At 42.9% G+C, this 15409-nt stretch overlaps 1 protein-coding gene across 1 annotated transcript in view; it reads left to right on the forward strand.

The window, feature by feature from the left end:
• LOC120022542 (probable phospholipid-transporting ATPase IIB) overlaps positions 1-14785 on the forward strand; it is a 49333-nt gene extending 34548 nt beyond the window's left edge. The window contains exons 15-29 of the mRNA XM_038966492.1: positions 313-591; positions 3917-4078; positions 7528-7620; positions 8456-8539; positions 8784-8954; positions 9185-9283; positions 9405-9494; positions 10195-10339; positions 10694-10758; positions 10923-11078; positions 11158-11222; positions 11466-11574; positions 11753-11810; positions 12954-13157; positions 14049-14785. Coding sequence (XP_038822420.1) covers positions 313-591; positions 3917-4078; positions 7528-7620; positions 8456-8539; positions 8784-8954; positions 9185-9283; positions 9405-9494; positions 10195-10339; positions 10694-10758; positions 10923-11078; positions 11158-11222; positions 11466-11574; positions 11753-11810; positions 12954-13157; positions 14049-14185 — 1917 coding nt within the window. The 3' untranslated portion in view covers positions 14186-14785. The remainder of the gene's footprint in view (positions 1-312; positions 592-3916; positions 4079-7527; positions 7621-8455; positions 8540-8783; positions 8955-9184; positions 9284-9404; positions 9495-10194; positions 10340-10693; positions 10759-10922; positions 11079-11157; positions 11223-11465; positions 11575-11752; positions 11811-12953; positions 13158-14048) is intronic.
• Positions 14786-15409: the final 624 nt, after the last annotated feature.

Below are 15409 nucleotides of genomic sequence, written 5' to 3' on the forward strand. Positions count from 1 at the left end.
CTAGCTGGCACAGCGGGCTGCCCGTGAGACGCCACTGAGTTGAATTGATGGGAGTTGTCAGAGAACACGTTTTGGAACAATCAGATATAAATATGCTATGTAGAACAAACATGCTAATCCAACATGTAGAACAAGGAGTCATGTCGACTCTAGTCATGGCATTTCTATCTGCAACATTCGAGAACGTTTGCCAACTGAATGTGGCCCAGTGCTATGTGGATCTCCCAATAGGGAATGTCTGTTTTTCATGTAATCATAGTCCACTCCCTGTATGCAGAATAATAACAAAAGTGGTGTACTTTGTCTCCACAGCCGAGCTCCCAGACGCAGCAGTCCAACAGCAGCACCAGCTCCACCCCATCCAGGAAGCCCCAGCCAGCCCAGGCCCCCAAGGCGGCGGCCCCCAAGGTCCGCAGGAGCGTCAGCAGCCGTATCCACGAGGCGGTGAAGGCCATCGCGCTGTGCCACAACGTCACGCCCGTCTACGAGTCCCACGCCAGCGTCAACGGGGAGACGGAGTCCACTGCCGCCGAGGCCGACCAGGACTTCAGCGACGACAACCGCACCTATCAGGCCTCCAGCCCTGACGAGGTCAGCTCTAACTCCACCGAGTTGTATTCATTACGCACACCGAAGCAAAATGTTTTGCAACGGAAAACCGACACAAGCGTTTCTTATTGGACAAGTACATGTAGCCCCTCCCTGTTTCAGTCCATTGTTTCCGTTTAGTGGCTACTGAATACAACCCCGGTTTCTCTCTGATGTCCGTCTTCAACACTAAATGATCTTTGTAGTTTGTCATAATGGCCATTCCATTGAGGCCCAGGTTAACTCAGAGGCCATAAAGTTGTCAGAGGTTAAGCTATTTTAATCAGCGGCGTTTGTGTCCTTTAGAATTTATAGCTCTAATTAAGGAAGAATCTGGCCTGATAAAGACCCCAACGGCAGTCCTGTGGCGTCACCTTCCTCTGCGTGTCTGTCTGTGTAATCCTAGAGTAGTGCCGTTTATGAGTACCAGGCGCTGCTTACCCAATTATTTACTGCCCATTCTGATGGAAATATGGTTGCTATTTTTTTTGATAAATCCAAGAAAGTCCTGGATGAATATTGAATACATACAGGACACAAGGACAGATTGCTGGATGAGGAGGACTCTTCGCCATGTAACTTTGTCATAAATATTCAATACATATCAAAGGATCGCTAATCCCACCATATAGTACAGTGTTCAGGGCCATTGAAGTGTTTCTCACCCATGACCCAATGAGTTTGTGAAGCCTTTGTGACACTTACCTTGACTTGCACTGGGCTCGAGCTCAACCTAGCAGTCAAAATGAAGATAAAACGGTTACAAAAGATATATCTCGGTTTCCCTTTTTGTCTGCTCTGGAATTGCCTGCCTGCCCGTCCGTCCTGTCCCACCTTCATGTGTATATTTATTTATTTCCCTTTACACTCGGCTCTATCTCCCTCTATTGTCTGGCACTGCTTGGATTGATCAATATTTAATTTTCTTTGAGAGACGATGAGAAGGGTCTGTGGTTGTTCAGTTCCCCCTCACCCCTATCTGTGTCTCTTTTCCTCTCCATCTCTGCTCACATCTCTCCCTCTCCTCCTCGCTCTCTCCTCCTCGCTCTCTTTGTTCTTTCTCTCTCCCCTTAGCTCTCCTTTCCCTCTCTCTCTAACCTCAGCCTCATTGACAACAGTGGCAGAGCCCGGTCAGCGCAGCGCTATGAGACCCATATTTAATTAGCCGACTCTCTCTAATGTAATGAGCCGTCATTAAGGAGATGAAGTGGGCCGACCCGAGGTCAGGGGTCAGTTGACCTTCTGGTCAACCATGCTGTGAACAGGGCCCTGCTCTAACCTCTGACCCGGTGATGTCAGAGGGGTTGCGTCTCAAATGGCACCCTATTCCCTATGTAGTCCGCTACTTTGGAACAGGGCCTATAGTGAATAGGGTGCCATTCGGAACTGGCCCGAGAATGTTTGACCGTGGCATTTAATGACCGTGGAGTCTCGAAGTAGGAGTTTATCATCTCCAATAGGAGGTAATAGGATATCCGATGGAAAAAAGGGGACCCAAATGGGAGTACCAGGCAAAGGAGCAATTCATTGGTTTGGCTGGTTGCGTATTGTCACTTGCATATGCAAGTCCCTGATTGACCTTTTCAATAGGTGACCAAATCAAACTGCAAATCTGGACATTTATCTACAGAGTCAGCATGTATGAATGTTTTACATAAATGCACAAGTTTTAATGTGATAGCGACAGTGCCACAAGCTAGTATTTTGAATGTTGACCACCCTAAATCAATTAAGAGAATGATATTTAGTGAGTGCTGTTACCAAATCAGAACTAGGATTTTAATGACACGGTGGGAAGAATTGAGCTATTACAGATCCATTTTCATCATGAAATGCTTAGGCTGCTGCTCCTTTTAAATGCAGCTCTGCCATGTTGATATACATGCTCACTAGAACTTTGGGAATGCTATTGAAATGATTGATTGGGTACTTTAAACCGGTCTGCCATTGTCGTCAAGTAGTCACGGGTAGTCTCTTACATTACTTGTGTAACACATGATTTACATACAGTTTGTATCAAAGTTGACATGGCTTTAAACAGTTCCCATGGAGCTGATAAACTTGATTGAGGAGGTAGATATTAAATCCTGACTCTGTACGCATTTGTACACACATATGTGCCGCACGTACGCCCATGCGATTATGATTCACAGATGTGTGTTGAGTAAATATAGCCAGCTCTAGCACGGACCTCAAAGGGGAACCATAAAGAAATGATGGGGTATTAGCAGGAAGTTCCAATTTGTAGGTCAGGAGTATAATAACAACCTTTGAGTGAGCAAATAGAAAATGAACCCGTGGAGAATTGAGTCGTGTGCAGCTGAACACTCACTTGGGGGGCAGGAGTTCCTGCTGAGGAGAGGGAGGGAAATTACAAACAGAAAAACACTCCTCTGTTTGTGAATGGACTCCACTCCAGAGATAAGGCACCTAGAGCATTGTATACAGAGTATTTGTAAGGCAACAAACTATCAATATTACAACTGTGGATGCTTGAGGATTTTGGGTTATATCCAGTAAAGGGCTGTACTGCGTCACAATAGTGTACTGGACTCTAGTTTTGAAATGCAGAGCATGTTCTTGTATTTCAATGGTGTGTAATACAACCAGTTGTTAAACCACAGAAAATATATATTTTGGCACAGGTTGCTTACATGAAGCTGCGGTTGAGCATATGCCCCATTATTGGGGAAGGGACACGCTCACAAAGATCCCTGTTCATTATGATAACTAAGTAGAGGCCAGTTTTAGTGCTTGCCTTTCTGTTTCAATTATTGGCCATGTTACCTTTTATACTTTTTGACTGCAAAGTGATACTTAAGATAATTGGACTAACAAATTATCCAAATGTGCATATTCTATTCATATAGAATATGAATTCAACAATATTCATATTGTTTATCAACCATTATAATGGTCCTGGATAACACATTTGTCCCTTCCCCATATGTCTTAATCTAAAGCATAGCCTATGACTTCAGGATTATTCGCCATTCTTCTATTGTGTAATAATTGGACACTGAATTATAGTTTAATAGTCCTTCTGTTACTATGAGGCCAACAGCCTCCTTCTGTGTCTCATTGTATTCCCTCTCAGCTGTGAATGATACTTAACAATGAACCAGTTACTTTCCTGTGTGTTTCCTTTGATTCAAGGCGATCAGGAAGTTGACCCTGTGAGCGTACACAGAGCCCCTAACCGTGACCTCTGAACCCTCTATGTGGACCCGTAGCTAGCCCCTAGTGAGAGGCACAGAGGGCCTGGGTCTGTGCAGGTGTGTTCCTGACCATTGACCTTACTGTGTGTGTGCATGTTGCTCCTCTTCAGGTGGCGCTGGTGCGGTGGACGGAGAGCGTAGGGCTGACTCTGGTGAACAGGGACCTGACCTCCCTGCAGCTGAAGACCCCAGCAGGACAGGTCCTAACCTACTACATCCTGCAGATCTTCCCCTTCACCTCAGAGAGCAAGAGGATGGGCATCATCATCAGGGTATGGACGTAGTTACCACCCATGTAATGGTCAACAAAACTACAGTACCAGTAAAAAGTTTGGACACACCTACTCATTCCAGGGTTTTTCTTTATTTTTACTATTTTCTACATTGTAGAATAATAGTGAAGACATCAAAACTATGAAATAACACATATGGAATCATGTAGTAACCAAAAACATTTTAAACAAATCAAAATATATTTGAGATTCTTCAAAGTAGCCACCTTTTGCCTTGATGACAGCTTTGCACACTCTTGGCATTCTCTCAACCAGCTTCACCTGGAATGCTTTTCCAACAGTCTTGAGGGAGTTCCCACATATGCTGAGCACTTGTTGGCCCGCTTTTCCTTCACTCTGCGGTCCAACTCATCCCAAACCATCTCAATTGGGTCGAGGTCGGGTAATTGTGGATGCCAGGTCATCTGATGCAGCACTCCATCACTCTCCTTGGTCAAATAGCCCTTACACAGCCTGGAGGTGTGTTGGGTCGTTGTCCTGTTGGATAAACAAATGATAGTCCCACTAAGCACAAACAAGACGGTATGGCGTATCGCTGCAGAATGCTGTGGTAGCCATGCTGGTTAAGAGTGCCTTGAATTCAACATAAATAACATAGTGTCACCAGCAAAGCACCATCACACCTCCTCCTCCATGCTTCACAGTGGGAACCACAAATGCGGAGATCATCAGTTCACCTACTCTGCGTCTCACAAAAACACGGCGGTTGGAACCAAAAATCTCAGATTTGCACTCATCAGACCAAAGGACATATTTTCACCGGTCTAATGTCCATTGCTTGTGTTTCTTGGCCCAAGCAAGTCTCTTCTTCTTATTGGTGTCCTTTAGTCGTGGATTCTTTGCAGCAATTTGACCATGAAGGCCTGATTCACGCGGTCTCCTCTGAACAGTTGATGTTGAGATGTGTCTGTTACTTGAACTCTGTGAAGCATTTGTTTGGGCTGCAATTTCTGAGGCTACTAACGTTAATGAACTTATCCTCTGCAGCAGAGGTAACTTTGTCTTAATTTCTTGTGGCGGTCCTCATGAGAGCCAGTTTCATCATAGCGCTTAATGGTTTTTGTGACTGCACTTGAAGAAACTGTCAAAGTTCTTGAAATTTTCCGCATTGACTGACCTTCATGTCTTAAAGTAATGATGGACTGTCATTTTCTTTGCTTATTTGAGCTGTTCTTGCCATAATATGGACTTTGTCTTGTACCAAATAGGGCTATTTTCTGTATACCACCCCTACCTTGTCACAACACAACTGATTGGCTCAAATGCATTAAGAAGGAAAGAAATTCCACAAATTAACTTTTAACAAGGCACACCTGTTAATTGAAATGCATTCCAGGTGATTACCTCATGAAGCTGGTTGAGAGAATGCCAAGCGTGTGCAAAGCTGTCATTAAGGCAAAGGGTGGCTACTTTGAAGAATCTCAAATCTCAAATATACAGTTGAAGTCGAAAGTTTACATACACCTTAGCCAAATAAATTTAAACTCAGTTTTTCACAATTCCTGACATTTAATTCTCGTAAAAATTCCCTGTCCTAGGTCAGTTAGGATCACCACTTTATTTTAAGAATGTGAAATGTCAGTATAATAGTAGAGAGAATAATTTATTTCAGCTTTTATTTCTTTCGTCACATTCTCAGTGGGTCAAAAGTTTACATACACTCAATTAGTATTTGGTAGCATTGCCTTTAAATTGTTTAACTTGGGTCAAACGCTTCGGGTAGCCTTCCACAAGCTTCCCACAATAAGTTGGGTGAATTTTGGCCCATTCCTCCTGACAGAGCTGGTGTAACTGAGTCAGGTTTGTAGGCCTCCTTGCTTGCACACACTTTTTCAGTTCTGCCCACACATTTTCTATAGGACTGAGGTCAGGGCTTTGTGATGGCCACTCCAATACCTTGACTTTGTTGTCCTTAAGCCATTTTGCCACAACTTTGGAAGTATGCTTGAGGTCATTGTCCATTTGGAAGACCCAATTGCGACCAAGCTTTAACTTTCTGATTGATGTCTTGAGATGTTGCTTCAATATATCCGCATAATTTTCCATCCTCATGATGCCATCTATTTTGTGAAGTGCACCAGTCCCTCCTGCAGCAAAGCACCCACACAACAGGATGCTGCCACCCCCGTGCTTCATGGTTGGGATGTTGTTCTTCAGCTTGCAAGCTTCCCCCTTTTTCCTCCAAACATAACGATGGTCATTATGGCCAAACAGTTCTATTTTTGTTTCATCAGAACAGAGGACATTTCTCCAAAAAGTACGATCTTTGTCCCCATGTGCAATTCCAAACCGTAGTATGGCTTTTTTATGGCGGTTTTGGAGCTGTGGCTTCTTCCTTGCTGAGCGTCGATATAGGACTCATTTTTACTGTGGATACAGATACTTTTGTACCGGTTTCCTCCAGCACCTTCACAATGTCCTTTGCTGTTGTTCTGCGATTTGATTTGCACTTTTCACTCCAAAGTACGTTCATCTCTAGGAGACAGAACACATCTCCTTCTTGAGTGCTATGACGGCTGCGTGGTCCCATGGTGTTTATACTTGCGTACTATTGTTTGTACAGATGAACGTGGTACCTTCAGGCGTTTGGAAATTGCTCCCAAGGATGAACCAGACTTGGGGAGGTCTACAATTTTTTTCTGAGGTCTTGGCTGATTTCTTTTGATTTTCCCATGATGTCAAGCAAAGAGGCACTGAGTTTGAAGGTATGCCTTGAAATACATCCACAGGTACACCCCCAATTGACTCAAATTATGTCAATTAGCTTCTAAAGCCATGACATCATTTTCTGGAATTTTCCAAGCTGTTTAAAGGCACAGTCAACTTAGTGTATGTAAACTTCTGACCCACTGGAATTGTGACACAGTGAATTTTAAGTTAAATAATCTGTCTGTAAACAATTGCCAAAGCTATAGTTTGTTAATAAGAAATTTGTGGAGTGGTTGAAAAATGAGTTTTAATGACTCCAACCTAAGTGTATGTAAACTTCCGACTTCAACTGTATTTGGACTTTTTTGGTTGCTACATGATTCCATATGTATTATTTCATAGTTCTGATGTCATCACTATTATTATACAATGTAGAACATTCTAAAAAAATAAATAAAAACCCTTGAATGAGTAGGCGTGTCCACACTTTTGCCTGGTTGTGTGTGTGTGTGTGTGTGTGTGTGTGTGTGTGTGTGTGTGTGGTGTGTTAGTCAGTCCTGGGTTTAAATACTATTTGAAATCATTTCAAATACTTAAGCTGTGCTTGGTTGAGCTTTCCTGCTCTAATGGAACCAGGAGAAAAGTCAGGATGGTGCAACGCCCATCTAGACATTAACAAAAAATGATATTTGAATTCAGGTCTAATGTTCGTATTATATGGCACTGGAATGCTTTTCATATGATTATACATCTACATTTTCTCTCATATTTTGCTCTAGGAGGAGACCACAGGTGACATCACGTTTTATATGAAGGGTGCTGATGTTGCCATGGCGAGTATCGTGCAGTACAATGATTGGCTGGAGGAGGAGGTAAGGCTTCCATCCAGACTGTTGTACGTATGAACAAAATGTATCGAACACATGCAGGGTAATTACCTCTGTTGTTAACCAGGACATTCATTCATCACAAGATCAACAGGCCCACCCATGACTGGGTGTGCAATACTGTATGTTCATAATTGTATTGGCAATATTGAGTCATTTAGGACCAGGGGCTGTTTTTGATTTAATTAGTGACCAACATGAAGTGGATTCCTTTCCTAGGAGGCATTAATGCATGCGTCCCAAATTGCACCCTATTCCCTATTTAGTGCACTATTTTTGACCATGGGGCGTTGGTTTAATATAATGCACTATATAGGGAATAAGGTGCCATTTGGGACGCATCCAGTATGTCATATTCCTAACAATGGTGTTAATGATGTTCCATTGACTGTAATATCCCGTAGACTGTCCAAGCAGTGGTGCTATATGGGTACCGTGTCAATAAGCAATCAGCGCGTCACTTTCAGCTCATTGGCGTTTCATATGAAACAATAAAATGTGGGTTTTGTGTCCTCCTGAACTTTCTCCCGAGGCGACTTTATTCCCCATTGATTTCTGTCTTTGTTGGTTGACTGTACGTGCTGTTCTGATGCAGCTGACTCTCAATTAGATGAAATGATCTATGCCTGTACTGTATGCTATTCAGCGGATGTTACACCTACTGTATGCCATATGAAATTTGTTGAAACACGTATTTATGAAACAAACAATATATCTGACTGGACTATACAGAGTACGTTTGTCTCTACAAATGTTCAGTAATTTCTGGTTTTATCATATTACATCACTCTTTCCTAACTATCCCCTCTTTTGTTCTCAGTGTGGGAACATGGCCAGGGAAGGGCTTCGGACCCTGGTGGTGGCTAAGAAATCTCTGTCTGAAGAGCAGTATACAGACTTTGAGGTGCAAAACTTAATGTCCTGCTGAATTGAAAATAATCTTCAAACCGAATGAGCTGCCTACTTGCCGTCATTCCACTTATTTCCTTCCCTCTTTTGCCCGATGCGCTACACACTTTTGCAATGGTTATTTATTTCTCTCTGATTTTTCTCCCTTATGACTTGATTTCTATCTCTTTCGTTATCACTTCCTTTCTCGTCTCTGCCTCCCTCACTGACTGACTATCTTTCCCTCTGTGTTGGTGTAGAACCGTTACAACCAGGCCAAGCTGAGTATCCATGACCGGGCTCTGAAGGTGTCAGCAGTGGTAGAGAGTCTGGAGAGGGAGATGGAGCTTCTGTGTTTGACTGGGGTTGAGGACCAACTACAGGCTGACGTCAGGCCAACCCTGGAGCTCCTCAGAAACGCTGGGATCAAGGTGTGAGACCACACTATCTTTCTGTGTTTTACTACAACTGTGAACTTGTTATATGTTGGCTGCATTTATATTGCGCTGTCCTTTCCATATACAGTATAATGTTAGCTGTGGAAAAGAGGCATTCCATGTCATACCAGAATCTGACTAGTCCTTGTATAATATAAAATACTATAAAATGGTGCTTTTAATGCTGTCACTGATTCCCTGTCATGGTTTTGTTTTCTGTTCAGATATGGATGCTTACTGGGGATAAGCTGGAGACAGCTACTTGTATCGCTAAAAGCTCCCATTTGGTGTCCAGAAGCCAAGATATTCATGTCTTCAGATCGGTTCGCTTCTCTTTCTTTTTCATCTTAAGATAATAATCTGTCACTTGATGAATGTTAAAGGGATGAGGAAATGGTCCTGTATCTGTCCTTCCACTAATTGTATTGCCTGGCTCTCGAGCAGGTCTCCAACAGAGGAGAGGCCCATCTGGAGCTCAATGCCTTCAGAAGGAAACACGACTGTGCTCTGGTCATCTCTGGAGACTCCTTGGAGGTACTACAGCACAAACACTTCTCACAGACCTCTCAAAGCAGATTGTAATGTAGATGCAGCCAAAAAAACATCAACTGAGTGGTTTGAGCCCTGAATGCTGATTGGCTAACAGCCGTGGTATATCAGACCGTATACCACGGGTATGACAAAATATTTATTTGAGCTGCTCTAATTACATTGGTAACCAGTTTATAATAGCAATAAGGCATCTCTGGGATTTGTGGTATATGTGCCAATATACCATGGCTAAGGGCTGTATACAGGCACTTTGCGTTGTGCAGAAGAACAGCCCTTAGCCGTGGTATATTGGCCATATACCACACCCCCTCTGGCGTTGTTGCTTAATTATAACACCATTGATTGACAGGGCGGCAGGTAGCCTAGTGGTTAGAGTGTTGGACTGGTGACCGAAAGGTTGCTGGATATAATCCCTGAGCTGACAACGTAAAAATCCGTCGTTCTGCCCCTGAACAAGGCAGTTAACCCACTGTTCCTAGGCCGTCATTGACAATAAGAATTTGTTCTTAACTGACTTGCCTCGTTAAATAAAGGTATAAAAAAATAAAAGAATGGATCTGAAGAGATGGTACAGTAAATACTTCATGATGTAAATGTGCTTGTGTGGGTCCGGATGTGTTTGCATTTTCCAAATCAAATGAGTTTGTGGAGCTGGCGTGTCAGTATGTTTCTCTTCCCACAGGTGTGTCTGCGGTACTATGAGCATGAGTTTGTGGAGCTGGCGTGTCAGTGTCCAGCGGTAGTCTGCTGTCGCTGCTCCCCCACTCAGAAAGCCCAGATCGTCCACCTGCTCAAGCAGCACACAGCCAACAGAACCTGTGCCATAGGTGAGCCCCTTTGCACCCTGGGCAAGACCCAGATGCATAACAACTAACCACTCTCATCCTTTGTATCAGACACAACTGCTACAATGATCGGTGTACAATGAATGCCAAATGATTAAATAAGTCAATTGTAGAAAATTCCTACCAGTAATATACCTCACTATTGACTACTTTTTTGAAAAAGAAGAAACTAAACCCAGTACGAGAAGGTACACACCTATTATGTCCACAAGATGGCAATCAAACAGCACAAGCATCATTAACATTGTTCTGTCGTCATCCTGGGGCGTAAGCCTTATTTCCATATGGCTCTTTTACATGTTATTATTGAGCCTGTGGCTCTCTTGTCTCTCCCAGGTGATGGAGGTAATGATGTCAGTATGATCCAGGCAGCAGACTGTGGTATCGGCATTGAAGGAAAGGTAAACAACCCATATCACTCCTCCTCTTATCCCATCCACATATTATAACGTTTAATAGTCAAATAAAATAAAATGCAAAACCTGTTATGGGTGCCGTATTTAGTGGGATATGGGGTGTGTCCTTCCGTAGAATAACATTACGCACTTATGCTCTCCCCGTGCAGGAGGGGAAGCAGGCATCCCTGGCGGCAGATTTCTCCATCACTCAGTTTAAGCACATCGGCCGGCTGCTCATGGTCCACGGCAGGAACAGCTACAAGCGCTCAGCAGCCCTGGGCCAGTTTGTCATGCACCGAGGCATGATCATATCAACCATGCAGGTAACAGAACTGAACATGGAAGGACTCCTGAATATGGAAGGACTTGAATGAAACGTGTCATCTCTCTCCCTCTTTGCAGGCAGTGTTTTCCTCCATTTTCTACTTTGCATCAGTCCCTTTGTACCAGGGTTTTCTCATGGTTGGGTATGTGGTTGTCTATATTTCTACGGCAATTGTTTCCATGTGTGCGTACAGTATGTGCATGCATCTAAACATGAGAAGGTGTGACCCTTTCTATTGATGCACTTGGCACAGTGTTCTGTATTAACTCGGTCCTGTGTTACATTTACATTTAAGTCATTTAGCAGACGCTCTTATCCTGAGCGACTTACAAGTACATACATTCATACTTTTTTTTTGTACTCAGTGTTCTCCCCTTCTGTGCAGGTATTCTACCATCTACACTATGTTCCCTGTATTTTCCCTGGTGCTGGACCAGGACGTGAAGCCAGAGATGGCCCTGCTGTACCCTGAGCTTTACAAAGACCTCACCAAGGTAAAATGACAACCTCTCCTATATAATACAGGCTGGACGGGGAATGGATGGTCAATTTACACGGACTCTATTTTCATTCAGGGTTTAACAGGTTAAAGTGAATTCAAAAGTTGTGTTTTGTGGTTTGACAAGAATTAGATTATGATGTCTGCAATTCTGTATTTTTCTCTTCTTTTAGGGTCGTTCCTTGTCTTTCAAGACTTTTCTCATTTGGGTGTTAATCAGTATTTACCAAGGTAAGAGAATTGACAGGATACTCCTGTAGCTTTCTAAGTTAGATTTCCTTAACACAGTTCTAATGATGAATACTAACACAGGGGAGGGTGCTTCTAAACATTATGGATATTCTGAAGATGTCGGCCAGGTGCACAACTCTTATATCCAAATGATCCATCCGCACAGTAAGGCAGCTTTTCTGAAAGCAACCTGAACGAAGCGCAGCGTACTGGCTTAAACACTTTTTATTACTGACCGTTCATCCAGGCACCACACTTATATTGCATCATTTTTACTATGTGCGATACCGTCAGTCCCCTGGCCCCCTGACTCTCAGACAGTCCTGTTTCTCAGTAGCTTAGGTTTCCAAGCGTCATCTGCAGTTACACGCAGGCTTTTGTCTGTCCAGTAAATCGATATTTCTGTAATCGCTAAGCCATGCAGCGTGTTGAGAAAGATCTATGTTCTTACTGAAGCGTCACTTCCTGACAGCTCTCGTTTTTTAATTAAAGGTCTATTACCAAAGTCCAATGAAAAACAGGGAGATATGAGGGGGGAGAAAAAATATCAGGCCACGATCGTCGGTTTTAATTTATTACAGAGTTTAACTCCCAGGAATGCACTGTATGTAGACTGTATGGAAAAGGCAATTATGTGATCAGTAATAGGCTATTAAGCTCAATTTGCGGCGTGTTATAATTAAATGAAAGGCTATCAAAATACAGTAGGCACCACCATAGAATAGATGAATGACTGTCATGCTACAGTACTCAGTGGTCTACCTGGTTGGTTTTTGGATACACTTGGACACATTGTCTGTTTGCCCTCATAAATACTGTAATTGAGTCAGATCCTGTGTCTTAAGACTTACTTGAATCCTAATACATATTTTGAATAACAGACTTTCAGTGAGCATTGGGGATCAAAGTAACTTAAGAAATAATCCAAAACAAAGGCCTAATGTACTTGTCATATTTGGTTCCCTAAAAGAATAAGCCGGTACATTTTATGTTAGGTCTTATTGTTATTAACTCGAAACAAATGTATTCTAGTTGATGACTAGAATTCATTCTAGTTGATCATTCTCTAGTTTCTTTCTCATGCTGGTTAGACAGTTACTCAACCAGTACTACGTCACTAACACTTCTTTGTGGCGCCCCCAGGCGGTATCCTGATGTACGGCGCACTGGTGTTGTTTGAGTCTGAGTTTGTGCACGTGGTGGCCATCTCCTTCACTGCGCTGATCCTCACCGAGCTGCTCATGGTGGCGCTCAACATCCGAACCTGGCACTGGCTCATGGTGCTAGCAGAGTTCCTCAGTCTGGGCTGCTACATAGCCTCGCTTGCCTTCCTCAATGAGTACTTCGGTAAGCAAATGTTGTTTACCTGAGGGGGAAAAAACAACTCAATTAAATGTTATTTATCCCTTTAGGGCCAAAGTAAAAAACAAAAAAAATAGTATGCTGTTTGCATTTGTGCTGATAAGTGTTGAGGGGAAATTATTTGATGTTGCTCTTTGCTTTTTTGTTATGTGGAGGGCAGTTTTTTACAAAAACACTTTAATCTTGTCGTGGAACAGTCTCACCCTTTGCACTACACTGCACTGCAGCTTGTGTGTTTTAGTTTGATGCGCTTATGTTTCAGTTAACCCAATTCAACCTTGGAGGTCTGTGCTTTGTTCGTGTCTGCCATCTTCTCTCTCGCTCGCTCCCGTATCTCTTTCCCTGTTTTTCTCTCTCTCATGCTAGCACTCATTTGGTCTCTCTCTCTCTCTCTCTCTGCTGCTCATCCTCTCTTTTGCTACTGTATGTGTCCTTGGGACAGGCATAGGCAGGGTGACCTTTGGAGCATTTCTGGGTAGGTGTGCGGCACTGTGGAAACGCTACCTCTTCTCTTCCACTTCCTTTTCACACTTTCCTCTCGTCACTGTTTTTGACCGTGCTGTGACTGCTCAGCCCTGTTCGTGTTCCTTCTGTGACCAGACTCTGACCATGTCTTTTGCAGCCATATTTGATGTGACGTATTGAGCATATTTTCTTGCTACTTATATTGTTTTACCATTCCACTCAGTGATGTCTCATTCCAGGCATGTGTGCAAAAGCTCTTTTTAAACAGAAAACATGGATCCATAATTATCAACTAAATCTTTTGAATAAATTGAAAATAAATTAATGTATATCAACATGTCAGTGCCTTGCACATATTGTATGTGCGGTTATTTGGACAGATTTCTAACCTGTGTTGTTTTTTTATACCAGACCTGGGCTTCATCACGACACCAGCCTTCCTTTGGAAGGTGTCCGTGATCACCGTCGTCAGCTGTCTCCCTCTCTATATCATCAAATACCTGAAGCGCAAGTTCTCCCCACCCAGCTACTCCAAGCTGTCCTCATGAGCCATTTTAAGCTCTATCCTGCTTACACAACTCCCCTAATTATCTTTCTTACGCTCTCTATGATCCAACCTTTCTTTTCAGGGCTTTTTTTTACTGATCCACAGTGATTGACAGACAGGGAACCTAAAGAGGTCACTAGAAGCTAAAACACGAATAGAGTTTTGTATGGATTTATGTCACTGGAATGTGGTAATGCTTGTAAAGACAGCGCCACACAAATGCTAAAAAGGGACTGGACGGGAAGGCTCGGGTCAATTTGCCTTCTGTTTAAATGCACTTCCAACCGAATCGCTTCAAGTGTCTTTTTTTAATTTTTATAACTCGATGACTATGGTTTCCGCGTTTAACTTTTTGTATATGTAGTTCTGCATAAAAAAAAATAAAAAAAGTGATTTATTCAACTTTATTAATCTCTGTACTGAGTAGAGATACCAGTATGATGGTTTAATTTGTGATTTACAACTTTGATTCCTAACCACTGTCAATACGAATTTAACGCGTGCAGCATTTTACTACTGTACCCTGACGCTTAACTGTACTTACAATACCGGTCAAAGGTTTTAGAACACCAACTCATTCAAGGATTTTTACTATTTACTACATTGTAGAATAATAGTGAAGACATCAAAACTATGAAATAACACATATGGAATCATGTAGTAACCAAAAAAGTGTTAAATACAAATATATTTGATATTCTTCAAATAGCCACCCTTTGCCTTGATGACAGATTTGCACACTTTTGGCATTCTCTCAACCAGCTTCACCTGGAATGCTGTTCCAACAGTCTTGGAGTTCCCACATATGCTGAGCACTTGTTGGCTGCTTTTCCTTCACTCTGCTGTCCGACTCATCCCAAGCCATCTTAATTTGGTTGAGGTCGGGGGATTGCCAGGTGATCTGATGCAGCACTCCATCACTCTCCTTCTTGGCAAAATAGTGCTTACACAGCCTTGGAAGTGTGTTGGGTCATTGTCCTGTTGAAAAACAAATGATAGTCCCACTAAGCACAAACCAGATAAAATGGCGTATTGCTGCAGAATGCTAAGGTAGCCATGCTGGTTAAGTGTGCCTTGAATTCTAAATAAATCACAGACAGTATCACCAGCAAAGCACCCCCACACCATCACACCTCCTCCTCCATGCGTCACGGTGGGAAATACACATGCAGAGATCATCCGTTCACCCACACCGCGTCTCACAAAGACATGGTGGGTGGAACCA

Source organism: Salvelinus namaycush, chromosome 27 (assembly GCF_016432855.1).
Source record: "Salvelinus namaycush isolate Seneca chromosome 27, SaNama_1.0, whole genome shotgun sequence".
Lineage (NCBI taxonomy): Eukaryota > Metazoa > Chordata > Actinopteri > Salmoniformes > Salmonidae > Salvelinus > Salvelinus namaycush.